Genomic DNA, 27,038 nt, shown 5'->3' on the forward strand with positions numbered 1-27,038 from the left:
CATTTTCGTCCACACAACTGACCGCTCACTGGATGTTTCCTCTTTTTCGGACCGTTCTCTGTAAACCCTAGAGATGGTTGTGCGTGAAAATCCCAGTAGATGGATCAGCAGTGTACCTAATAAAGTGGCTGGTGAGCACATATACACATCCACACATTTTCTAATTCACCTCTCCCTCAGGGTCATGGGGGGGTGTTGGAGCCTATCCCAGCAGTCATCAGGCAGAGGCAGGATACACCCTGGACAGGTCACAAGTCCACCACAGGGTAGACAGACACTAACTGGCCTAACTGCATGTCTTTGGACTGTGGAAGGAATCCATAGAACCCGGAGAAAACCCACACAGACAGCAGGAGAACCCTGGTCACCCAGCCAGGGAATCAAACCCAGGCAACAGCACTACCCACCACGCCATCGCACCTACCTCATTACAATACAATGATAGTAGTAATGATAGTAACAATGATGACACACACTAAAGGGCAGTGACAACAATTGCCCGGAGCAGTAGGCAGCTCTATCCACAGCGAAATTGGGTATAGAGTAAAATCACATAGGCCAGGATTTAGGTAAGCTGCAAGGCCCTAAACAAAAATGAATATATATGAATACACAAATTATAGATCAGTTCGCTCTCAGCTGGTGCAATCAAGAAAAGAGTATGATTTTGCTCTGTAGGCATGTTTAATAAACTAGGTGACAAAAATGAATGATCATAGTGACAAATATATTATTTCCACAGTTAAGTTCAACACAAATTTTAACTAACAAATTCTTCCATGCTTTCTTCTCACTCACTAAATTTACATTTACATTTACAGCATTTGGCAGACACTCTTATCCAGACCGACTTACAAGAAATGCTTTGTCTATCTAGAGAAAGTATCTTTGCTAGTTACCAATAGGTTAGAGAAAAAGACAGACCTGAGGTCCAGGTACTGCTAGAAACAAAAATCACTGTAGATACAGAGAGAAAAAGGACACACAGTTGAACACAGAACTCTGTGCTGTACAATGCAATACAATACAACACCAGTAAACTACAATACACAGTGCAATACAATAAAATATAATATATAAGTGCAGCACAATATATTGCAAACAATACTTAAATCAATGCTCATTTAAGTGCTGTGTAAAGAGTCTTCAGTCTGCGTTTGAAGACAGCGAGAGACTCTGCTGTTCGGACAGTCAGTGGGAGTTTGTTCCACCACCTGGGTCCCAGTTCAGAGAACATTCTCGACACTTGTCTTCCACGTGCCTTGAAGGATGGCGGGTCAAGCCGAGCTGTACTTGAAGCTCAAAGGGCTCGTGGTACAGTTTGACATTTCACCATTACCATCATGTAGGTAGGGGCATTTTTGGCTTTGTAGGCCAGCATTAGGGTTTTAAATCTGATGTGTGCAACTACAGGAAGCCAGTGAAGGGAGCGCAGCAGTGGGGTGATGTGGCTGAACTTGGGCAGATTGAAGAAGAGCCATGCTGCTGCATTCTGGATGAGTTGCAGAGGCTTGATGGACTGCATGGGAAGACCAGCCAAAAGCAAGTTGCAGTAGTCAAACCTTGAGATGACAAGAGACTTGACAAGATGACAAGAAACCTGCATGACCGAGTTAGGTTCGCGATGTGAGTTATCCATGAAGAGATGCGACTGGAAACCTGTGTGTCAGAGGGTGAGAAAGAAAACATTAGTTGAGTATCACCAGCATAACAGTGATAAGAGAAGCCATGAGACGATATTACATCACCAAGAGAGCTAGTGTAAAGAGAAAAGAGAAGAGGACCGAGCACCGAGCCTTGTGGGACACCAGTGAAGAGCCTGCATGGAGAGAATGTGAACCCTCTCCATGTTACCTGATAAGAGCGATCCTCCAGATATGACTTGTACCACTTCCACGCAGATCCAGTGATTCCAAGGTTGGTGAGGATGTCCAGAAGGATCGTATGGTCATGTCAAAAGCCGCTGAGAGATCAAGAAGGATCAAGACAGATGACTGTTTGGCTGATCTTGCTGATTGGAGCTTCTCATCACTGCTATGAGGGCAGTCTCTGTTGAGTGTGCTGGTTTGAAGCCAGACTGGTTGGGGTCCTGGAGCTGGTTCTGTGTGAGAAAGAGAGAAAGTTGATTATACACTGCACATTCAAGAATTTTTGAAAGGAAAGAAAGAAGTGATACCGGTCTGTAGTTATTGACATCAGAGGTGTCAGGCATGGGCTTCTTCAGGATGAGAAGTGCTCTTGCAGTCTTGAAAGTTGATGGCACTTCACCTGATGCCAAGGACTTGTTGATGAGAAAAGTGATGAAGGACAGTAGGTCCTTGGAGATTGACTGAAACAATGCAGAGGGATGGGATCCAGTGGGCAGGTGGTTGGGTTACTGGATTTGATCAGTTGAAGGACAGCATCTGTGGGAAGAGAAGAAAAAGTTTAAGGGATTGAGAATGAGAGGAGGCAGTCTAGTGGAAGGAGGAAGGTCAGAGGGAAAAGACTGGTGGATTCTATCAACCCTCTCCTCAAAGAAGGTGACAAAATCCTCAGGGGTGAGAGAACAGGGTGGAGGGGGAGAAGAAGGGTTGAGAAGAGAGGAGAAAATGTTGAAGAGCTTGCGTGGATCAGATGCTGATGCTTCCAGTTTCCCTCTGTAGAAAGATGACTTTGCAGCAGTAACTTTGAGTGAGAACTTGGAAAGGAGAGATTGGTAGGAGTGAAGATCCAAGTCGAGCTGGGATTTCCTCCACCTTCTCTCAGCCTTCCTTAGTGCTTGTCGGTTGCTCCGCAGGACACACATCAGCCAGGGGGCAGGTAGGAAGATCTTGCTGGCCTGGAGGAGAGAGGACACAGAAAGTTAATTGCAGATGAGAGTGAAGAAAGGAAATCATCTGTATCCTTGTTCAGTGAGAGAGAGGAAAATTAGTCAGGATGGGGAAGGGTGGTCAGGATAGATGAGGTGAAAGATGAGGAAGGAGTGGAGTGCAAGTTGCACAGAGAAGAGGAACGCAAAGGGGTGGAATGGACAGGAGTAACAGGGAGGGAGAGTGGGAAAGATAGGAAGGGGTGATCAGAGCGATGCATGGGAGTTACTGTCACATCCAGTGCAGAGGTAGGTCTGGTAAATATCAGGTCCAAAGCATTGCCTGCTCTGTGCGTTGGAGGAGTCTGGTTGAGGGCGAGGTCAAAGGATGACTGCAGCTTGTAGTCACCCAAGGTTTAATCAATGGAGAAGAGACTCAGTAGAGTGTTGAACTCATCACTGAAGTAGCCTGGCTAACCTCCATCAGATCCTTTGTCATCAGTCTTCCATTTCATTTATCAGATGTTCTTATCCAGAGCAACTTACAACACGATCATTTCACACAGGCAGGCGATGGAGTCTTGCCCAAGGATGCTTAATGGTGTAGTGTAGGGTGTTTACCCAGGTGGGGATTGAACCCCAGTCTAGAGCACAGAAGGCAGAGGTGTTACCCACTACACTAACCAACTGCTTTTGAAACACTTTCTTCCTCTCTCTCTCTTCCTGTGTGAAGTGTTGCAATAATTTTATTTAAACTCAGATTTACAGGAACTCAAGGAAATAATCAGCTCGACAAATTATTTTTTATTTTTGTTTTAATTGGTATTTTTCCCATTTGACTAGCCTTTGACAGAGTGGAGATATGATTGGCTTACAACTTAAAAGCTCTGAAATGATTGGCTTACAACTTACGAGGTCTGATTTGATTGGTGTTCATCTTTTCACAGTACATTACAAAAGCTCTGAGGCAGCGCTAAATAACACCAGCAGCAGCAGCGCCTCCCGCAGGACGTGCCCTGCTATTACAGTGTATTGAGAAAGAATGAACAATAGATGACGTGTACTAGTAATACGCAATTAACTGGGAAGACCCCCCCCCCCCAAAAAAAAAATGTCCTAGTTTTATTTATGTATTTATTTATTTAAATCTGAATTTTAATTTAATGGTTCATTTTATCTTTTTAAATCTACTGTTTTGATAATGTTGTATCATTCCAGCTCTTTTTACACGTTAATGTGAATTTCTTTGTATTTTCTCGTTTGTGAAGCACTTTGAATGACCACAGTGTATGAAAAGTGTTATATAAATAAACTCGCCTGTTAATTATTTAACTAACGTATGTATTCATAAACGTAATCATAAAAATATACATTACTCAGTTTGTTTGTGTGTTTGTTTTTGCGTCCTCCTTGATATCCCGCCCTGATCACAACGATTTAATTCTTGTATAGGTGGTTTAATATAAAGAAGTCTCCCTGAGCTGCAGCAGTCTGGCCCCTGATTGGCTGTGGGCCGTAATCTATGGGGTCTTTTTTCAGCCAATCAGGGGGCGCGTTGGATCTGCCTAGTGAACATTGTGGCTCTGCAGCGGGTTTGAAGAAGACGCGCTTGAGCAACACGTGGGGCGCGGAGAGGTTCTCGGTGCTGTTCAGGTAAAATAAGCGCTTATCTCACCTTTATTAGGCGAACTTTGGTTCGAGGCCGTTCTTCTAGCGACGCGTAGTCGTTTGACATCGTCTAAGTTCGCGTATCACTGACTTATGGCTTATTTTTAAAAATGCGCTATAACATTGGTCACTTTTCCACGAGTGATTTTGCTTATAGTAGCCTGCACACTTAAAAGGATGGTTCTCCAAGGGTTCTGTAGTCACGGCTGTGGTTCTGCATGGCACCAGGACTTCTTAGAACCATTGCGATGACCATTTCTTGATTCCCCAGGGAATGTTTTGGTTTTTTCCTTTCCATTTTTGAACTTTCGTGACCAAATCATAAGGAAAATTATTGTCACTGCATGAAATGTCAATTTCTATTTTATTTATTGATTGATTGGTTGATTGATTGTAAAATCTGCCCTCAAATTAACAGAACATGTGGTTTTATGATCTACACATATTCCTATATTCATACAATTTACTGCTGAGAGCCAAAAATCTTTGTGTTATTTTCTAAAAGTGATGTTTCCAGAGCAGATCACTGAAGAGACGCCGTCTGTTTATAGTTTAGAGCCCAGATTTGGGGAAAAACGGGTCGACTTTCAGTAGAAAAACAAAGTTCAGCTTCTTTTATTATAAGGGTTTAAAATGACGTCACCGTCTATTAGACTGGAGAGAAGAGCTACAGCCTCACACGACGCCCAGCTTCTGAATGGAGCTTATGGAATATGATAGTCATGAAGAACACGACCAAGTGCTGTTTGGACCCACCGGTGGTCCCGAGGAGTTTCAGAGGTTAAATGGTTCTTCAGCTTCATGGAGAACGTGTTGTACGTGGTTCTATATAGAGCCGTTTTGAAAGTGGTTCTGTGTAGCACCTGAACTGGTTCTTCCATTGTTGCCAGCTTGACATCTCAACAGTAGAAGAGTCCCTTTTGTTTTCGGTAGAACTACGTTCAATTAGCAGAACCACTTTCAAAAAGGTTCTATGTAGAACCATTAACGATGCATTCCCTGCTGAAAAAGGACCATTATAAACCATTAGGATTAAAACCTAATGGTTTTGCTTTCTAATGAGACTTGGCTTAATGGTTTCCCATAGAGACCACTAGTTTTCTGTAGAACACCTTTAGATTAAAAAAAGCCAAAACACATTTTTAAAAAAACCATCAAGGACCAAGAGAAGCACTCCAGTCCTTTTTCTGCCGGGTTCTTTGTCAGTGTGAGGAACCGGTTTACAGCGTAAAGAACCCAAACTCATGTAGAACTCCTGGTCTGAATAAAGTACTTCACTGAATTGAATTGCTGAATCCCAAATAACTGCTTTTACTAAAGAACCCTTGAAGAACCATCTCTTTTTAAGTGTGTATGTCACGTGTGACGGGCATCCAGTTATAGCGTGTATGGTTTTAAATGTTTACAGTGTGCTGGTAGTGATGATGAGCTTTATTAAAACTGCATTGCAGTCACAGTTTAATAGCAACTCAACAGCCAACAACCAAAGTTTCCCCATAGATAAATTCAGAGGAATGTAACTGCTTAAAGCAGGGGTGGCAAAGTCAAATACATATAAAAAAAAAACAAAAAAAAAAAAAAACATGGGCCAGAGAACACCTGAAGTCTTATTTCATTTTTAATTATCATTGAATTATCAATTCAATATATGGCTGTTGTCGGAATGAAACCTCGTATCTCCATTTTTGTCCGTTTTTATCATAATTGGAACGTGCCTGCTGTGTGTTACGTTGTGTATAATTTTCATGATGCATGGACCAAGAGAAACAACCCAGATTGACCTATAAAATATTCTGGTTCCATTGACTTCCATTACAAGTAGAGTAGGTTTTCTGCTTCTCCTGTAAAGTTACCTTTTTTTAATCTGTCAACAGCGACATGCGAAAACTAAAGCCGTAATATACAAGCTCTTGCAGTAGGCCATGAAATATTACCTGGATACTTTAAATATTCAAAATGTAGATGTCCCTATAGGTGCTCTGTCTTTTAGACATGCCTATTTGCATGATCTACACGCCTGGCGTCCTTTCTTTGCTGTAAGATCATTGAGACTTGGGCTCTGCGTCTGAGCTGCTGAGCTGATGTTCAGTGTTTATAGCAGCTGAACTGCAGTGTTTGGTGGTATGACTGGCGTAGAACTGAGGTGTGACCGCTGTCCCCTAGACTGCTGTTTGGGTAGGAGACTCAGAGCACGTTATGTGGCAGTGCATGCTGGGGACTGTAGTGCAGCGCACTGTGAAACCAACATTAATAGAAAATGACCGCAGTTTTGCGGGCCAGGTAGGGCCTTGTGTTTGACACATGGGGCTTAAAGCATAGATGTCTGAGTATCACAACTGCCTGTAAGTAACAGATTGTTTTTCAGGGACCAGAGCTTCACATATGCAATAATAAATACACTCCTCCGGGTTTGTCATGGCAGTTTAAACATCATAAAATGCTGAGAACTGAATCTTGTGTCTTTTAGTGTGCCCAACATGCCAACCCAGTCATATTATTTAATAGGACAATTTTTAAAAATCCTGTATCAAGGAAAATTCTTATAAAAAATGAGGTTAAGTTGTATGGACTGGCGACCCGTCCAGGGTGTATCCTGCCTTTCGCCCGAAGACTGCTGGGACTAGGCTCCAGCACAACAACCCCCCCCCCCCCCCCCCCCCCGACCGTGATGGAGAAGCGGGTTAGAAAACAGATGGATGTTGTATGTTTAATGTTCTGCAATGTAAATGCACTGTAAACGTTCCCGTTTCCGTACGTGGACTGTTTGAATGGGGAAGTTAAGTCACTTTAATAATGTTTACATATGACATAAAACTCCTTTATTTCATGAAGGCAAGTGATATTTTCATTTTAATGACTTATTTGGCATCAGTTCTACTGGGTTCACTTTTTAGGACAAATTCTAAAGAACAGTTAAATGAAGTGAATACCCAGACTAAGCTGAGTAGGACCGATTATTTTATGCCTGAATAAATCCACACAACAAACTTTTCTGTGCACAGACATGAGTATATAATGTCCAACATATTTTGCTTTCAAAATTGTGATGACTAAATATAGAAATAATCCTGACTTTTAGCCTAAATGGGTCTAAGATTCTGCTCCTCCTTTATTGAGGTTTTTTTTTTTTTTTTTTTTTTTTGCAGATTTTTTGTTGTTGTTGTTAATTTTCCGTATTGTTTTTCTGCTCCAGCGCACTGATGAATGAGCCATGGAGAGATCGTCACCTCCTCAGATGAAGCCTCTGTGGACAGAGAAGAGCTTTGGCAGCTGTGCGTCGTGCAGCTTGGCGTTGTGTTCTGCCTCCGGTCCTCAGCTCTTGCCGTGCCTGCATGCGCTGTGCAAAGACTGCGTCTCCGCGTCGAGTGAAGTTAAAGGTCAGTTAATGATGTAAATGTTGTCGCACCAACATGAATGTGTTGGCATTTAATATCGCTAGAAGTACTTCATCACACCTACCGTACGAGTAGTAAACAACGGAAACAGACCTGGGTGTTTTACTTTACTTGACCACACTTTAATATTTTCTCTTTGGTGTTCGTGGCTCAGAATGTCCTACCTGTAAGGAGAAGTACGAACTCCCAGAGATCGTCAGCAACTTTCTGTTTGATGAGCTCTCGACAAACCCCAAAGAAAGCATTAAGGTGAGTTAATCAATCCTAATCAATCAATAAAATATTCATGCATTCAGAGGAGGAGGAGGAGGAGTAAACCTCCTGAGACCATGGTATCATTTACAGTGGGGCCCCATAACGTTTACAGTTAAATACAAAATTTACAGTAACATACAAAGCAAATAATTTAAGATCAATTTTAAAACAAATAAAACCAGGCAGAGCTGAAATAAAATTAGGAAAACATGCACAGCTCTAACAAGTCTGGCTATTTAAAAGTAGTTGACAACATATGTAGATATGTATGCCAGTGTTACAGGTTAAAGTGCTATTAACTTAAACATACACACACACATTTAATATATACACATATACATATATATATAAAATTGTTCATATTCATTCTAGGGATGTCAAATGCTAAAAAGTTCATTGTGATTATTTTATTGTAGTTAATAACAACTAATCACATTTGGCTTAAATGCTCAAATTTGCCCCCGAAGACAGTTTTTGTTTGTTTGTTTACATTTACTAGTCAGCGCACTGTATTATAGCTGTGTGAGGGGACAAAATAAACTCCAATCATAGTCTGTCGTTGTCAGTAATTCAGTAAACATTACTTGGAGCACAGGACCTGAACATGAAAACACATGATTTCCACACTAACTTTTATATATTTTTTTTTTATATATATATATATATACAGTGAGTCCAAGAAGTATTTGATCCCTTGCTGATTTTCTTTGTTTGCCCACTAATAAAGACACTATCCTTCTGCACTTTTAATGGTAGATATATTCTAACATGGAGAGACAGAATATCAAGACAAAAATCCAGAATATAATTTTAAAGAATATATTTTAATTAATTTGTATTTCAATGAGGAAAATAAGTATTTGATCCCTCTTGCCAAACACACTCAATACTTAGTGGCAAAGCCTTTGTTTGCAAGCACAGCAGTGAGACGTTTGTTGTAGTTAACCACAAGTTTAGCACACACACCAGGGGGAATTTTGGCCCACTCTTCTTTGCAGATCCTCTCTAAATCACGAAGGTTGGTGGGCTGTCGCTTGGCAACTCTGACCTTCAGCTCCCTCCATAGATTTTCAATCGGATTGAGGTCTGGCGTCTGGCTGGGCCACTCCATGACCTTAATGTGATTTTTCTTGAGCCAATCCTTTGTTGCCTTTGCTGTATGTTTAGGGTCGTTATCATGTTGGAAGACCCAACCACGGCCCATTTTCAGATCCCTGGCAGAGGGGAGGAGGTTGTCCCTCAGGATTGTGCGGTACATGGCTCCATCCATCTTCCCAGTGATGCGGTGAAGTAGCCCTGTACCCTTGGCAGAGAAACACCCCCAAAACATTATTCTTCCACCTCCATGCTTGACGGTGGGCACAGTGTTCTTGGGGTCATAGGCAGCATTTTTCTTCCTCCACACATGGCGGGTGGAGTTGAGGCCAAAAAGTTCAATTTTGGTCTCGTCTGACCACAAAACCTTCTCCCAATAACTTGGTTCATCTTTCAAATGATCATTGGCATACTTGAGGCGCGCCTCTACATGTGCTCCCTTCAGCAGGGGTACCTTTCGGGCACTGCAGGATGTGAATCCATTGTTGCGCAAAGTGTTGCCAATTGTTTCCTTGCAAACTGTGGTCCCAGCTGCCTTCAGGTCATTTGCTAACTCCTGCCGAGTGGTTGCAGGACGATTTCTGACCGTTCTCAGCATCATTGCCACCCCACAAGGCGAAATCTTCTTTGGAGCACCGGGCCGAGGTCTGTTGATTGTCATGTTCTACTCTTTAAACTTTCTGATAATTGCACCAATAGTTGTTACTTTCACATCCAACACCTTACTAATCTTTTTGCAGCCCATTCCAGCTTTGTGAAGGTCAACAATTCTGACTCTGAGGTCCTGTGACAGCTCTTTGGTTTTACCCATGTTGGAGACTTGAAATCTGTGTGATCTGTCTGATTCTGTGGACAGGTGTTTTTCACACAAGTGATTAGTGAGAACAGGTGGCTTCAGGTCAGGTAACAAGTTGATTGGGAGTGTCTAACTGGTCTGTAAAAGCCAGAACTGCTAATGAATACTAAGGGATCAAATACTTATTTCACTCCATGAAATACAAATCAATTAATATATATTCCTTAGATTTATTTTCTGGATTTTCTTTTTAATATTCTGTCTCTCCATGTAAGAATACATCTACCATTAAAAGTATAGAATGATCATGTCTTTATTAGTGGGCCAACGAAGAAAATCAGCAAGGGATCAAATACTTCTTGGACTCACTGTATATATATAGGGAGAGTGCTAAAAACGTATAAGTGGCGTTAATAATTCAAATAATGCAGCTAGCAACTACATCATTTATGCAAAGTTTAGTAGTTCAGTTCCAGGGTAACGAATCGACGTGCTTCCAGAAATGTAACAAATTTAATTCTCTCTCAATCGTGAGACAAACATGTAAAGCCACAGTTTCTGTCTGTCTGTTTTCGCAGTGTCAGGGCTGCGAGGACGCTTCAGTGACAGGCTGGTGTGCCGATTGCCAGGAGAATTTGTGCGCTGGATGTGTGGCGGCTCACAAAAGAGTCAAAAGTGCACGAGACCATTATGTCCATATGATAAGTCCAGGTATGTTCGAATATGCCCATGCTCGTTTCTTTCATAAATTTACTAGGGGTGCAACAATACATCTGTCTTCAAATTCAGTATATTTTTTACATTCTGAGATTGAGGTTCGAATGGATTTTAGATATTTTGTGTTAAAAATGCTCTGTACGTACTACAAACGCGTGGCTCCGGTTTGGCATTGTTGTGGCCCACGAAGCCCCAAAAAGGCCACCACTTACCGGATATGTGGGAGCGCTGTTAGCACTCATAGTTTCTGGTGCTTCATATGAGCGGTGCTTTCATCAGTGATACTGGGTGTATTTATTAAGGAAATATATACAGTATGCATTAATCATAAACTTTTTCTCTAATACTTGTTTAAGCATTAAGATCAATGTATAATGTATTCAGTTGTATGCAAAAGTTTGAACACACCTGGTCAAATTCCATGTTTTGTTGGTTTTCTAAGAGTGAATAAGCTACACATCCTCTACTGAGAGCACACTTCTGCTCATTTTGTTGCAGTTTCTATTCATTTGCTGAACTTGACACATAAATACAATGTAAATTGAGGCCCGTGCAAAAGTTATGATGCATTTTATATTTGACTTTTCTTTCATGAAAATGAACAAAGCGTATATTTTCGCCCACTAGTGTTCAGACTATTTTTTTTCCATAGAAATGTATAAATGTATAAATTTAAAAGTTTATTTATTTTTATTTTGTCATTTTATTTGTCACATTTCTGTAGTGTCTCCAAGGCTTGTCACTTGTCCCATCCACGAGAAAGAACTGGTCAACTTCTACTGTCTGACCTGTGATCAGCTGATATGCAATCTGTGTCGACACTTTCATCTCAGGCATTTGTATGACAACCATTACTCTTATTTGTTTGTTTGTTTGTCGTCATGTTTGTATCACTTGGAAAGTGCATTAGTTAAATTAAATTTTCTATTTTGTTTCCTTTTGTTTACCCACTTTGTCACTGTTGCTCCTTGGATACAGAACAGCCCAGTTAAGTTTCCTCAGCGTGATGCACCGTTTCTAGTTGACTGTAAAATCCTGGCTTTCGACACGCGACACATTGTGTTTTGAGATGGGATTCAATTTAGAATTATTCAAGATTTAATTGCATCCTTTCCAGTCAGGCTCAATAAGATTCTAATCACAGATCACAGACCTCTCATTTTCAGACTGCAGGAGGCCCATGAAGCAGTGGGCAGGCAGAGGAAGCAGATCCAGAGGATGGCCCAGAAAGTTCAGCAGAAGAAGCTGACCATTCAGAAGAATCTATCCGATTTAGAGCAAAGGTTTGTTAAGAAATTTGTTTCTTCATTACTGTTAGCGCTGAAGCTATGAGCCTAAATGAACATCTGCTGCAGGTAACATGGGTTGATGAGGTACCCCACAGTTTTAGTAGGCTTGATTCTTACCGTTCCTTCGTTCAGAGATCCCTAATCCTCTATCAGTGAGGTACCCCACAGTTTTAGCAGGGGTGATTCTTACCGTTCCTTCGTTCAGAGATCCTTAATTCTCAGTAAAGCAGGTTATTGTTAATTTCTTCGTCAGATGTGGGAAGGAAAATATAAACATGCACTGTATAAAACCACCAAGACTTAAGCAAATTCACTACATTATATTGTACCATTGATTTTAAGAGTAACAATGTAGCAGCAGAAATTCAAACCTTAAGCTGTAAAGTCATTCAAAGTGGTTTGGTGTGAGATGATTGTAGAGACTCCGAGGTCACTGGTGGTGATGGCAACCAGGGGTCACTATCACTGCACCACAGATAATGCCATTATATACAGTATACACATAGACATTTACACCTTTTCTACCGCTCCACCGTGAATGGATTTTAAAGATACATTTCATGCCAAAACTTTTTCAAAGCTGTCATAAAACAGAGTCTCAGACATCAAGCGGTGTGTTCATAACCTTGTCTTGGAAGAGCTTTTAAAAGGCATTAAACTCCTTAAAGGCATTTAGACGTCTGGTTCCCATCACCACCACTGTGAAAATTTCTGACTCGTTCTCTAGAACGGAGCATTTCACACCAAACCACTCTGCATAGCTTTGTTTATAGCTCAAGCATTTAATTAAAGTGAAACTTTTGTTCAGTCCACTTATTGGCTCTTCTACCCTAGACTGTCAGATTTGGAGGATCTTCAAGCACGAGTAAGGCTGGAAGTGAAGCAGACGGTGGTCAGGCTGTGCAATGTGATAGTCAAGAAAGCAGCTAAACTCAACAAAGAGACTAAGGTAAAACATACACCATAGATCACTAATAGGCAGACCGCGGTCCGAGTCCAGACCCAGATGCTGTCGTATGGACCTGGACCTATAACCGATAAACTAAGGAGAATGATTTAACTTCGACAGGGTGGTCCTATTTTAATCGGCGTAACTTTTCTAGCCTTTGCAGTACGGCTTCAGCAGCTCCGGGAAACTAATCGCATGCACCACACTTGATGCTACTCAGCCAATCAGATTAATGCATTATGTGGAGCACTGGACTCGAGTTAGTGGCACACACACAGGGGAGGGACGAGGTGAGACGCAGCAGTTATATAGTTGAAATATGACAGAATTGTGCTTTATTTGATACGACATTCAGTTGTTGACTAAGATGTTTATATAACTGCTACTTCAGTTTACAGTATATGGCACTGAATTATAATGCAAGTTAGACATAATGAGGTTCTGGACATTTGCTCCCCCCCCCTTCTTCTTCCATCATTCCCAGGCTGTTGTGATGCCCACCTACACATGCTTTTTTGTAAATGTGTGTATATAAATTGCTCATTTATATGTATTATTTTCTTGTTCTGTCTACTTTATTGTATATTCTGCAGACCACTTCATTGGACTTCAGTCAGTTAAGGCCTAAAGACTTGGTTTAGTGTAGTGGGTAACACCTCTGCCTTCTACGCTGGAGACTGGGGTTCAATCCCCCGCCTGGACAAGCACCTTATACTATACCAATAAGAGTCCTTGGGCAAGACTCCTAACACCAGCTTCATCTACCTGTGGAAAAAATTATCACATTGTAATCCGCTCTGGATGAGAGCGTCTGCCAAATGATGTAAATGAGTTAATTGTGTTCTGAGACTTCACAACTGTAAGGGTGTCAGTTTTTTTTTGTCACAATGCCACAAATACTTTTTAATTTATTTCTAATTTTTTTGTTAATCAAATAATTGGAATATAATTGGCAGAGAATATCAATCTTAAAAATTGTTTTAATGAGTGGTTTTTACTTTTTAATTTAAAAAAATATTTTTTTTAGATGCGTAAACGTGTAACATTTTAACAATAAATGGTTTTCGTAAGTGTTGTTTTCCCCTCGGCTTTGTTTCAGGGCCTGTGCGGGAAGGAGAAGGAGAACCTATTGGAGAGAAGGTCATTACTCCAGAGACTGGAGCAGAAACTCGACCATGTGGTGGCCTTCACAGATAAAGCCGTAGCTTGCCAACACCACACGGTCCTACTGTCCTGCAAAAGACAGGTAGCAAACAAAAACATGCATTTAGCCTTTAAAGTGAATTATATGGACTTGGGACCAAAGTGAATTTAAAGTTTGGAAAAGATTTTGTATTATAACTGTTATTACTGTCTTCTGTTGTCAAGCCTCATGACTACTGTATGTCGTCTACGGTTTTGGGAGGTTTGGTTTTAGTTGTTGTTCTGTTCATTCTGTTGTTGATTCAGCTGCTTGACTGTTTTACAGTTACTCACACATCTCACTTTGGAGTTTTAACATTTTATATTAAACTGAAGGGATGAAAAAAAGAAGAACGGAGTCTAACACACTTCACTTCCTATTCTGAGAGATGGATGAAGTTCCACTGCAGTACTTTTTGCCATGTTTCTGTTCTCTGTAGTGAATGTGTTACTGTATTTTCACTTAGGGGGTAAAAAAAAAAAAAAAAAAAAAAATCAACAAAATATTTATTATTACATTCGACTGGGAGTGTTCAAGGCATACAACTGTTTGGGTTCTTGCCAGTCTCTCTCTCTCTCTCTCTCTCTCTCTCTTTCTTTCTTTCTTTCTTTCTTTCTTTCTTTCTTTCTTTCTTTCTTTCTTTCTTTCTTTCTTTCTTTCTTTCTTTCTTTCTTTCTTTCTTTCTTTCTTTCTTTCTTTCTTTCTTTCTTTCTTTCTTTCTTTCTTTCTTTCTTTCTTTCTTTCTTTCTTTCTTTCTTTCTTTCTTTCTTTCTCTCTTTCTTTCTCTCTTTCTTTCTTTCTTTCTTTCTTTCTCTCTTTCTTTCTCTCTTTCTTTCTCTCTTTCTTTCTTTCTTTCTCTCTTTCTTTCTTTCTTTCTCTCTTTCTTTCTTTCTTTCTCTCTTTCTTTCTTTCTTTCTCTCTTTCTTTCTTTCTCTCTCTCTTTCTTTATTTTTTCTCTTTTCTAATTTGTAAACCCCTTTTTCCTCTCAGGTTCACAATCAGCTTCAGGAACTGTTGGGTCAAGTAGTTTCTCCCACAGCCAGTGTAATGGAACTATCCTTTCATACCAATGAGGACAAAGTTAAGAAAGTGCTCAAGACCTTTGGTGGGAATTCTACACATTACAGTCACAGTTTCACACATTCCTCAGTGTTTTATAGCTAAAGTGATGCATTTTTTCCAGGAAGCATCGTAGCCAGAGAGGTTCCATTTAGCTGCGGCAACACTGGGAACGTTCCAAACCCATCTCCAGACCATCTCACTCCAAACCATAGTCTCCGTGCACCAACTGTGACATTTCAAAAATCCTCTGACCCTCCCACCACTGTACTTCCTTCACTCAGCCTCCCACAGCAAAACCCACAGCCCTCAAAGAAACACTCTGTTTCTGATGGCATTCATTTGAAGACGACCACCATTGTCCCTACCCCTGTTAGCTTCTCCTTTTCTTCTTCACAGAATGACAAGTACTATAATTTTCCCAACCTGAAGCGAGCATGGTCCTACCACCCCTACTATCCTAGGGACCATGCCCAGTTGGCCCAGAGTTCTGTCAAATCTGTCTCGCCTCAGAATCAGATGAAGCAGCGTGTTCGATCCAGCAGAGCCACTCCACCCCAGCTTTCCATGCCCGCTTCTTCATTCCTCCCTGCTTCAGCACTGGTAACATCAGTATCTGTAAAAGAGAGATCTGCACCCATCTCTCCAGCCTCTAGCACCAAACAAACGTTTTGCGAACAAATCAGTGGTGCTTCTGTTGGAGGCCTCCAAAACAATGGCTTCTTCAATGTGGATTTGCTAGAAAGGCCACAGTTGCCTCCAAGGCAGAGGTCTACTAACCTGTCTCCCTCCGAAAAAGTCACAGAAATTATTCCTGATGTTTGTCTTTTGCCTGTTGCGCAAGCAGCAGATGCTTCTATGGCTGTGGCTGTGCCCTTTAGTGACGGCCAGAAGAACACCAAGGAAAAGGAGCCCACGTTTACTCTGCCTGACACACATCCTAGAGGCCTGTTGGTCAGTAAGGGCAAAGACTTAAGTGGATCGGATCAAGCAGAAGACAGACGAACATCTTTTCAGACTGCCAAAGGAAGCCCGTTTTATCATTCTGACCCTCCAAATGGATCTGGAGTCGCTCTGCAGAAACACGGCCCTGTTTCTGCCACCGTTGCGCCGTTTCTTGTGTTGAGCAGCTGTTCTGTTTACAGTCATGCACCCACGCTGCCAAATGAGGTGTTATCAGGAACCGTTAACCCCACAGTTTGTTCACCTGCTCTTCAAGTACCACGTTGTGCTTCTCAGCTGCCCTTGCCCAGTTGCAAAGACAGCACTGCGGTCATTTCACATAAAGACACCACCACAATACAGAAACGTGAAGAGACTTTAAATAGTACAGTGCCAGAAACTTCACAGTTAAGTGCAATTGAGGATCTGCGTTCTGTCTCAGGATCGAATGTTAGCCTGGCAGTGGAGTCCAGAGCCAGCGAAAGGAGCACACGGACACATGCGCTTCAGCAAGATGAAGAAAACACTGACAATGACACGATGACCATCCAAGCCGAGATAAATGACCTGCAGCTCAAAACTCTGCAGGACTTTACCCAGATGAGGCTCACTGCTGAAGAAAAGTTGGAGCCCATAGAGGAAAACCTGGCATTTGCTGAGCTCAACAAGAGTTACTCCTCCCCTCTGAAGGTAACAGCCTGGTGGGATCTCTAGCTAATGTGTTTCTAATGGCTATAAAATGACGTAACAATAAATTAGGAGTACTTTTATGACTTTTGTGCACAAAGTCAGCTCTACACATTTGTCCTTTACAGAACGTTGACAGTTTGTACTTAAAGTGGAATTCCACCCATTTAGAAAAGAACTCAGTCTGGATAAACTTAGGAGTAAAGAATTGTTCACAGTGGTGGTGATGGGAACCAGACGTCCACCTCTAAAAGCTCCTTTACAGAAAGTTATTACATGAAGTGGTTCTGATCACCTGGTCTAACGATTGAGACGTTGCTTAGTGAAAGTTTTGCTATATTTTTTTGGTTTAAAGTTTTTCACAAAACTTCACAGCTATGAGGAACTTGCAGACCTTCTAAAGCAAAAATAATTGTTTTTCTTTCAGATTTCACACTATTTTACCATCATTATTACATATAAAAGCTCGGAGGACACACGTAGGTTCACTGGCTGTTTTGGTTACTAAATAAAATGGCTGTATTTGTGAACCCCTGGTTCCCATCACCACCACTGTAAAGAAATCTGAATCTGTTTGTTTCTCTACAGTGAACCATTTCACACCAAAGCTACTATTGTTATGGAGAAATTTGGAAAAATAGGTGGAATTCATTTTTAATATCTTTCCATCCCATCAGGGGGAAGATAAAGAGGGTGGCGAAACTGCTACAAAGTTCAGAGATGGTCAAGGTGAGCTGCAGTGGAAATGGCTTTATTTATTGTTAGTTCTGACTCCAGGTGACCGTCTGGATTGTGTTTCTCCCAAATGTTTTATCCTTCTTTTGGGACTTTAAGCTTCTTAATAGCTTGTTCCTCTGATTGTGTCCATCCATTTTATTGCTGGTCCCTCCTTTTCCTCTTTTACCTTCAAGCATAATTTTCTTTTCCAATGAATTGGTTCTTCTCAGAACTTGCCCAACGTAAGAGCTTCAGTTTGGCTGTACGATACGATATTGTACGATATGATACTATACTATACACCGTATTGTCTGGCTCCATGGGAAAATAAGGGGTCGGGGGAGGGAATGATGGCTCTCCCAATCAGACAAACATTACAGCAAACCACAACAATATACTTTACACCACTACCAGATTCCACTATACGCCCTACAGCCCAGTATCTGAGGCTTAACTTGATCCATTCTGGTTTTGCCATCCAAAAATCTTCACCAGCAGCTCAAGCATTTTATGCACTCATACTCATAGCTTATGACTGTTATGCAGTAAGACTAAGTAGGCCTGGGTGCTATGGATGCCACTTGGATGCTATTAGTTTCCCAAACCTCATTGAATTCCTACATCAAACTCCACTGAATTCCACTCGTCTGTGGTGATTTATCTGCGATCACTTTAAAGTAGCTGCTGTTGGAGCAAAACCCCAGTTTTTGAGGTTTTCCGGTTTTTGACCATTTGAAAATGCATGTTGCCCTTTAAAAAAAAAAAAAAAAGATTGAGATTTGTAAGGAGTGCTTTGAAGGGTTAAACAAATAAGTAGTAAACGTACAAGTATTCAATTTCAATGATAATTGAGAAAAGCACAAATCTTCCAAAATAATTTTATAGTAACAACGTTGTGCCTTGAGTATTTTCCACCCCTGCAAGAAAAACTGGCTGTTTTTCGAATAGAAATTTACTAATTAATAAAAACGTCAGACGTCTAATATTTTCATCTTTTAATTTTCTCACATTCAGGCAATCTTGTAGTTCTGGAGTCATTAGGAAGGTGAGAGAGTTGGTTGCCAGTTTTTTGGTGTTATGCATGTTTATATGTGTTTATATTTGTATGCTGTGAAGGAATGTGAAGGCACACGTTGAATCATCACCAGTAATCATTTCTCTTGCCATTTTGCACCAGGGATTGGCTGCCTGATGTGTCCGTCAGGCATTTGCCTATTCCTGATTTTCCATCTTCTTCTGCACCTGCTTTCCATGTTACGTGGAGCGAAGAAAGCAGCAGCTTCCAGCTCAGTGTGATCAAGGAGGAAGACCAGGTACTCGGCATGGACTCTCAAAGGCCTTTAAGAATTAGGGCGTTTCTGTGAATCAGTTTTATTTTGTTACGCGTACAAGAAATTTGATTTGCACACAGACCTGCCAATAACCCAGACTGTGTATAATTAATTAATTAATTAATTAATTAAAGCAAGATGGGACTAGTTATACAAACAGTCATTGCCACAATAGTAAAGGCACTTGCCATATTAATCTGTTTGTATACAAGAATAGATTTAATTTAAATATTACAAACTATTCAGGGCGGCGCGGTGGTGTGGTGGGTAGCGCTGTCCCACATCGAGGAGGGCCTGGGTTCGATTCCCCGGCCGGATGACCAGGGTCCTCTCTGCGTGGAGTTTGCATGTTCTCCCTGTGTCTGCGTGGGTTTCCTCCGGGTTCTCTGGTTTCCTCCCACAGTCCAAAGACATGCAGTCAGGCCAATTGGACATGCTGAACTGCCTGAGTGCATGAATGACTGTCTGTCTGTCTGCCCTGCAATGGACTGGCGACCTGTCCAGGGTGTATCCTGCCTTCTGTCTGATGACCGCTGGGATAGGCTCCAGCACCCCCCCCCGCGACCCTGATGGAGAAGCAGCTTAGAAAATGGATGGATGGACAAACTATTCACCCAGAAATAAATAGAATATTTTATTCAATATTTTAATAATTCTCTGTATAAGTCAATTTACTGTAATTATCTAATTTCACTACTTCATATTTATATTTGTTCATCATTCTAGACACATCTAACATTTATTATCTGTTTACAGCTTAGTGATGATTATCAGAAACGTGTAACGTAGTGAGTATATCACTGTTGTCGGAAGAAAACCTCGTATCTCCAAAATTTCAGCTTTAGAGGAGAAGAAAAAACCTGCTTTACTTTTAATGTAAGTCAGTGGAGCCAGACATTTTAGTCATTTTGGGCCGTTAAATTTGGTCCATTCGTTATGAGATTTCCACTCAATGTAAAGGGCAACAGGCAAGTTCAAATTATGTCAAGAACTAAACAAACAATAAAAATTGAGATGTTTTCTTCCCACAGCAGTGATGTTCGAATCATTTTATACGTTTATCTGCATCCCAACTAAAATGAAAAACCACTTTCCTTTCAGTGTCCCGCACCAGATCCCATTTCTACGCCCGGTTATTCAAACACTTCTCGCCCCCTGCTGGTCAGTAAGCTGCACTGCGCGGCCTGCAAGATCAGAGGGAAATTCCTCCAGTGCAACGTGTGCCAGCGAGCATTTCACAGGGAGTGTCACCTACCACCAGTCCTAGCAACTGAGTGAGTGACCCACAGCATGAGCTCTATATCCCTGCTGGGGGACAAAACCTCGTATCTCCATTTCCGTTTTTTAATTTTTTGGCATCGTTTGAAAATGTTTGTTGCTCTTTACATCATTTACAACAAAAACAAACAATCAAAAATGACTTGGGGTAAAAAATTCTGCTTCCATTGACTCACATTAAAAGTTACATAGATTTTTTTTTTCCCTTCTCCGACAGCAGCGACATGCAGCCATGAGGTTAGCAAGATTTCTCAACTAGCCACTCACTGTCCACTTCATTATATGGAGCTGGACCGCTTAATTATATTGGAATAGACACTTAGTGTAGATGCAAGGTAGGTTAACCCAGTAAAGTGGCCAGTGAGTATATGGCCAGTAGGAGAAGAGCCAGGAGCCGTTTCCTATTGTCCAGTCTACAGTTCCTGCTTTGAAATGTCCAGCATGCTGGTAAATTCTGCTCTGAGACTTTCTAACCTTTGTCTGTACGGTATGTCCAAAATCTTTTAGCCATCTGCTCCTCCAGCGTTCTTATGAAGTCAAGTGTATTAATATGGAGTTTGTCCTCCTTTGCTGCAGTTACAGCCTCTACTGGGAATAGATTTAGGAAACATGGCTGTGATGATTTGATTGCATTCAGCCACAAGAGCATTAGTGAGGACACTGGGTGCTCAGTTTTGGATCACACACACTCCAGAGTGTCCCATTCTGTTGGTCGATGCTTGTCTATGGTGCCGAGTGCATCAGCAATGGATGCACCTTAAAGTAGCTGAATCCCTTCATTAGAAGGGCCTGTCTGGACACTTTTGGGCATATAATGTAGAAACCCGTGTGTTTTTGCAGTGGCGAGCAGTGGCAGTGCATGCTGTGCATGGATTTGTCCCACTCTGAAGATCATGAGCTTTACCCGGACTCTGATGGCCCACCATCACAGTGTCTCAGTCAGCGTGATCAGAAAGTAAGAACTTGCTGTCCATATTTTTGTCCAAGTATTCGCTAGACCTTCAAAGTGTTTAGTTGGTCTTATATTACATGCAAAGTCCTAGAACGCCCTCGTAATCCATCCGTTTTAATGGTGTTTTATTCTCCTTGGTATTCTTGTCACAATGGCTCTTTGACAGAGATGTGAGTACCTGCTGTTGTCACTCAGCTGTAATAAGCAAAGCTCAGTGCTCTACAGGCCAGTTAAGGTAAGCATTTTTTAATATATTACACATGCTTTAAAATCAGACATGGACTCTAATAGATATATTTTTTAATGGAAAACGGAAATTCCATCCATTAAACTTCAGCATAATTAAACGGTTAAGAAATAAACGCAGCGATGGTGATATGCAGACGTCTGAAGAGTTTAATGCTTCTAAAAGTCATTACATTACATGGTTATGAATTTGCTGCCTGGTGTCTGTGACGTTGTTTTGAGAATATTTTGACTAATTATAAAATTCAATCAGGGTTGTTTTTTTTTTTTTTGTTTTTTTTTTAAGATTTATCGCTATTTTTCCATCATCAACATAACATATAAAAAATCAGACACATGTAGGTTTCCTGGTGGTTCTGTATAGTTAATAAAGTGGCTATATGTATAAGAAAAATCTGAGAAATCTGAGTTTGTTCTCAGTCTTAAGGGTGTATCTAGGGGTAAAAGGGTAGTAACCTGGAGTATGAGGTGGCCAATGGCACCTCACAGCAAACCACTTTGTTTGCATCTCTCTCTCTCTCTCTCTCACACACACACACACACACACACACACACACACACACACACACACACACACACACACACACACACACACACACACACACACTTTCTAAGTCGCATCTCCCTCAGGGTCACGTCAGTGCTACCCACCGTGCCACCGTGCCGCCCTTAGTTTGCATCTCAATATTGATAATGTTGAAAAATCAGTGTAATTACCTTTGAACTTGATTACCACTACCATTCAAAAGTTAATAATGGTAATAATAATAGTTCAATAATAGTTCAAAACCAGCTGGGTGCAAATAAATGCTTAAAATCATTCTAATGTTCTGGCCTCATGACCTGCAAATTCTTCTAAATAGACATTTAGAAATGTCTTATGAATTAGTTTGGGAACAACAAAAAAAGTTAGTAAATGGTGAGTAGTGTACTGTAGTATATTTTTAAACTAATCTGAATTAAAATGACGGTTAAGAAAAAAAACATTACTTGTTTCCTTTTAAGGAACACAGTGTCCTGCACTAGATCCCATTTCTACGCCCAGCTATTTGAATACTTCTCGCCCCAAGCATGTGGAACTGTTCTTTAATTCCTCACCTTAATAGCTGCTGATATATTGGCAATAGATTAATGTATAGTGGATAATAGGATTTAAGATTAGCCCTAATCTAAGCCTAACTCTAAATCAGTCACTAAACTTCAAACGAAACAACTAAATGAAATGGAACTACTGCCAAACCTGCTGTTATTAATATACCTTAAGTGCTCTGTGCTGCTAAAGCCTCTGCGCAAGCGACCTTGTGACACCTTGTGGACCGCAGTCACAGTCAATGGGAGAATGAACAGTGCTGTGTTTAGGAGCTAGCAGTACTCAACGCACTGCAACCTCGATTCCCAAAAAGTTGGGACGCTGTGTAAAGTGTAAAATGTAAATAGAAACAGAATGCAGTGATTTGCAATTCTGATAGACCCATATTTTATTCACAGTAGAACATAGAACACACATCAGATGTTGAAAGTGAGACATTTTACCATTTCATGAAAAACATGAACTCATTTAGAGCTTGATGGTGGCAACACATCTCAGAGACGTTGGGACAGGCACACCAAAAGGCTGGAAAAGTAAGCGGTACTAATAAAAGCAGCTGGAGGAGCAGTTTGTAACTAACTCACGTCACTGGGCACAAAAAGAGCATTTTAGAGAGGCGAGTCTCTCAGAAGCAAAGATGGGCAGAGGTTCACCAGTCTGTGAAAACCGCGTCTAAAACCTGTGGAACAATTTCAGAAAAACGTTCCTCAATATGCGATTGTGAAGACTTTGGATATCCCACCCTCTACAGTACATAAGGTCATCAGAAGATTCAGAGAATCTGGTGAAATCCCTGTACGCAAGGGACAAGGCCGACGGTCAATACTGGATGCCTGTGTTCTGCATTGCACGCAGGCATGATTCTGTACTGGAAATCACTCCATGGGCTCAGGAACACCTTCAGAAACCACTGTCTGTGAACAGTTTGCCATGCAATCGACAAATGCAAGTTAAAGCTGAATCATGCAAAGAAGAAGCCACATGTAAACACAATCCAGAAACGCCGCCGTCTTCTCTGGGCCAAAGCTCATTTAAGATGGACTGAGGCAAAATGGAAAACTAATTCAGATGAATACGATTGACCAGTAGAAAACATTTGGCGCATCATGGAACTAAAAATCCAGCGAAGAAGACCCAGGACTGTTGAGCAGCTAGAATCCTACATCAGACAAGAATGGGACAACATTCCTCCCTCAAAACTCCAGCAATTGTTCTCCTCACTTCCCAGATGTTTAGACTGTTGTTTACGGAAGAGGGGATGCTACACAAAGGTGGACACGGCCCTGTCCCTGTTTTTGAGATGTGTTGCAGCCTTGAAGTTCTAAATGTGTTCATGTTTTTCATGAAGCGGTAAAATGTCTCACTTTCAACATCTGATATGTGTTCTATATTATATTGTGAATAAAAGGGTCTGAGATTCGCAAATCATTGCATCCCAACTTTTTTTTGGAATTGGGGAAAATAGCAGTATTGTTTCTGGCCAAAAAGATATTGATTTGCTTCAAAACATTTTCGTTTGAACTGCTGGATTAACAGGGAATAACAGAATGATAATCCTGGGTATTAGGGTATAGTAGTAGGTATTTGGTTATTCCCTAAATTGTTCTAGTTGCTCCCAAACTGCTTGAAATATTGAGTAGAACATCAGAATTGTTGGTGGTGGTGGTTGATGATGATGATGATGATGATGATGATGATGATGATGATGATGATGAACAAAAAGTATAACTTCGTCAGGTAAATCCAAATGTTTTAAAGTGAACAAGTAAGTGATTAAAATCAAGTCACCGCTGTTTTATTGATCCTCAGCTCTCCTCTCCGACTTCCCGCTACATTGATATGACTCTGGTCCGAGGCCGTCTGCTGCAGAAGCTGACCCCTCCTTACCGTACGCCTGGAGAGTTTGTTTCTGACGTGTGGCTTCTCCTCCACACACTGCTGAATTCCTCAAAGGTACCTCATGACGTGACACTTGTCTAGTCCTTTACTAACAGTCACTACGTTAACCTGTCAGTTGTAGTGACCTTAACTGATCGGCTCTTGTAGTTGCATTTGCTAAGCACGTGATGGCGACATGCCGTTAGACCGGACACAATGACGTGTAATTGTGCACTAACACTCATCATTCAGTGGAAACTGCCCCCTCCTCAGAGTTTTTAATGGGCCGGTGTCCCTGCACCATAATAGACTCATCTATTCAAATTGAAATGCCTGTAAAAATGTAAAAGCATCTCACTACACAGACAGCAGACTCAGTGGTGAGCTATGAAAAGCTCTGCTGGTAGTTTCATCAACAATGACTACTGTATCAAAATAACAACAAACATTTACAGGCATTTTGCAGCTGCTTCTGCTGAGCTTTCTCTCACAGTCGCTAATGAAGCTGGACACTCGGAACACCTGCTCTCTTAGCGTTTTACTTCATTTTCCTCCCCAGATTCAGTGCGGCGCTTTCCAAACAGCGAGTCGTTTATTCAGAAAATGATGTCTTTTCCCAGAACAAGCAGGTGTTGGATTGGCTCAGCTGGTGATGATATTTAGAGCATATGTGTTTTGAATGTGTTTTAAAGTACTGATAAATAATCTGATAAAATACTGATAAAATTCAGTATTATATTTTCCCAAATATACTACAGTATCACGTGATGTTTGTTGGCGTTAATGAAGTGAATAGATGAACATTTAAAACAAGCTATAAAATAAGCCACTTTGCAATAGGCACCGCACTGTTTTATGCATGCACTGACGTAGACATGGAGTGTGTTTACATTCACATAATAATCCGATAACTGCAGAAAATCTGATTCAGATCAGGAATCTGATCAACGCGTTTACATGCACTTGAGTAATCAGATAATGGGGAAACTACGTGAGTCAGGCAGTCGTCGGATTTCTACTTTGCAGCCAGCCAGTAGTCTCGCAACATCCACCGTCTGATCTCGCGCGTTCACAGACTGAGAAATCTGGAAAAAATCAGACTAAGGATTCACAGACTGAGAAATCTGATAACGGAGCTAAAACCCAGCCTCTTTATCCCACCACTTAATAGGATTTCTAGATCGGAGAATGGAGTTTACATGACGATTTGAGTAATCGGATAACTGCAGAAATCAAATTATGATCGAATTATTGAGTACAGTGTATCACCCAGCCCTGGATTAAAGCTCCTGACGTTAGAACTGGTGCTGCTATATGTTATAATAAAACTGGAAGGTTTAGTTAAAACTGGGCAGATATTTATCTGGGTAGGTTTTTTTCAGTGTAGATATTTTGCAGGAATCTGATTAATTAAATTGCTCATTGGTAATGTTCATACCGTCATAGGCAAAACTTTACTAGTTAAAGTATCTTCACTAGTGCCAGGCTGCTAACTTTACTTTAGCCAGATTAGATTCAAAGGGTCACTGGTGCAAATGGTGCTGGTGCTTCTTTTATTGACGTTAAGTGGCCTCTTTTTAGTCGTATGCAATGGTTTGGACACCCCGGTCAGGTGTTTACGGCCTCAGAAAGGCCATATATATGAGATTGAGACCTGTAGAGGATGTGCTAACATTTACAGCATTTAGCAGACGCTCTTATTCAGGATGACGTACGAGGAGAGCTTTGTTTGTCTAGAGAAAGTGTCTTTGCTAGTTACCAGTAGGTTAGAGAAAAAGAGGGTCCTGAGCTCAGATACTGATAGAAACAGAGTCACTGTAGATACAGAGAGAAAAAGGAACGGAGTGGAACACAGAGCAGTGCAATACAGTGCAATAAACTACAATACACAGTGCAATACAGTACAATACAATATATAAGTACAGTGCAATAAACTATAATACAGTGCAATACAATAAAATACCATATATAAGTGCAGTGCAATACATTGCAATACAATAAAGTATAATACACAATGCAATACAATAAAATACAATATATAAGTGCAGCACGATAAATTGCAATCAGTACTTTTGCATACAACTGTTTATGACTTGCTGTCACAGAGCTGGTTGTTTATGTGCTGCTTTTAAGCATTATCTGTTTTTTCTCCTCTCCCTTCCTCCTCCATGGTCTCTAGGAGGTGCAGCCTGTGAAACGACTCCAGACGTTTTTCTCTAAGGAGCTGATAAAGGTTTTTGGACAAAGCCTGCATCCCTCACTCCTGAAAGACCCTTTTACTGGAAACCCTGAGGAAGGAGCGGATAGTAAGACGGACGCGTGAAGGCAAAGATAAAACCGAGTGGATTCTTGTGGAGAGAAAAGATCAAGAACGTTGACCTTTAGCGAAATGTCATGTGACGCGTTATTGTGACCACAGATTATTTTTCTCTGATTTGTTTGGAAGTCGTGTAAAGAGTGAGAAGGTTGCTGTTGCGTTGTGGTTTTCCACTTTAAGACATAAGCTTTGTTCACAAACCACTGGTGTTGGTAATTCTGTTGTTTTGAACGCTCGATCAGTGATGTTCTACTGAAAGTCGCAGTGTTACTGGATTTCAGACTACTGTACTTTAGCTTCCTATGTTTGCTACTGTTTTATCACCACCAGCATTGCATAAAAACCTCAAGACACCTAGGTTCACTGATGGTTTTAGACAGTAAATAAAACGGCTGTATTGATA

General features: G+C 41.0%; 1 protein-coding gene across 7 annotated transcripts; it reads left to right on the forward strand.

The window, feature by feature from the left end:
• Window positions 1–4,360: 4,360 nt before the first annotated feature.
• LOC108441805 (transcription intermediary factor 1-beta-like) lies at window positions 4,361–27,038 on the forward strand. 7 transcript variants are annotated; one of them, XM_017721525.2, is made up of 19 exons: window positions 4,361–4,444; window positions 7,653–7,836; window positions 8,009–8,103; window positions 10,579–10,711; window positions 11,442–11,556; window positions 11,696–11,704; window positions 11,869–12,000; window positions 12,841–12,955; window positions 14,055–14,201; window positions 15,129–15,243; window positions 15,322–16,829; window positions 17,504–17,555; window positions 18,558–18,588; window positions 18,721–18,856; window positions 19,976–20,148; window positions 20,993–21,107; window positions 21,271–21,339; window positions 24,250–24,393; window positions 26,498–27,038. In XM_017721525.2, exons 2-19 carry the CDS (start codon window positions 7,671–7,673, stop codon window positions 26,639–26,641), a joined length of 3,399 nt encoding a protein of 1,132 aa, XP_017577014.2. In that variant the 5' UTR covers window positions 4,361–4,444; window positions 7,653–7,670; the 3' UTR covers window positions 26,642–27,038. The 7 variants fall into 7 exon arrangements, 6 of the variants coding, with proteins under 6 accessions (XP_017577014.2, XP_017577017.2, XP_017577015.2 ...); XM_017721528.2 differs by lacking the exon at window positions 18,558–18,588 and having other exon boundaries at window positions 18,813–18,856; XM_017721526.2 differs by lacking the exon at window positions 11,696–11,704.

Source organism: Pygocentrus nattereri, chromosome 27 (assembly GCF_015220715.1).
Source record: "Pygocentrus nattereri isolate fPygNat1 chromosome 27, fPygNat1.pri, whole genome shotgun sequence".
NCBI classification, from domain to species: Eukaryota; Metazoa; Chordata; class Actinopteri; order Characiformes; family Serrasalmidae; genus Pygocentrus; species Pygocentrus nattereri.

What these genes read in the sequence shown, in the direction of transcription:
- LOC108441805 (XM_017721525.2), top strand. Translation starts at nt 7,671, where the DNA reads ATGGAGAGATCGTCACCTCCTCAGATGAAGCCTCTGTGGACAGAGAAG. An exon ending in TGTCCATATGATAAGTCCAG is followed by an intron (nt 10,712 to 11,441) that starts GTATGTTCGAAT and finishes ACATTTCTGTAG; the next exon opens with TGTCTCCAAGGCTTGTCACT. An exon ending in TGATCAAGGAGGAAGACCAG is followed by an intron (nt 18,857 to 19,975) that starts GTACTCGGCATG and finishes CTTTCCTTTCAG; the next exon opens with TGTCCCGCACCAGATCCCAT.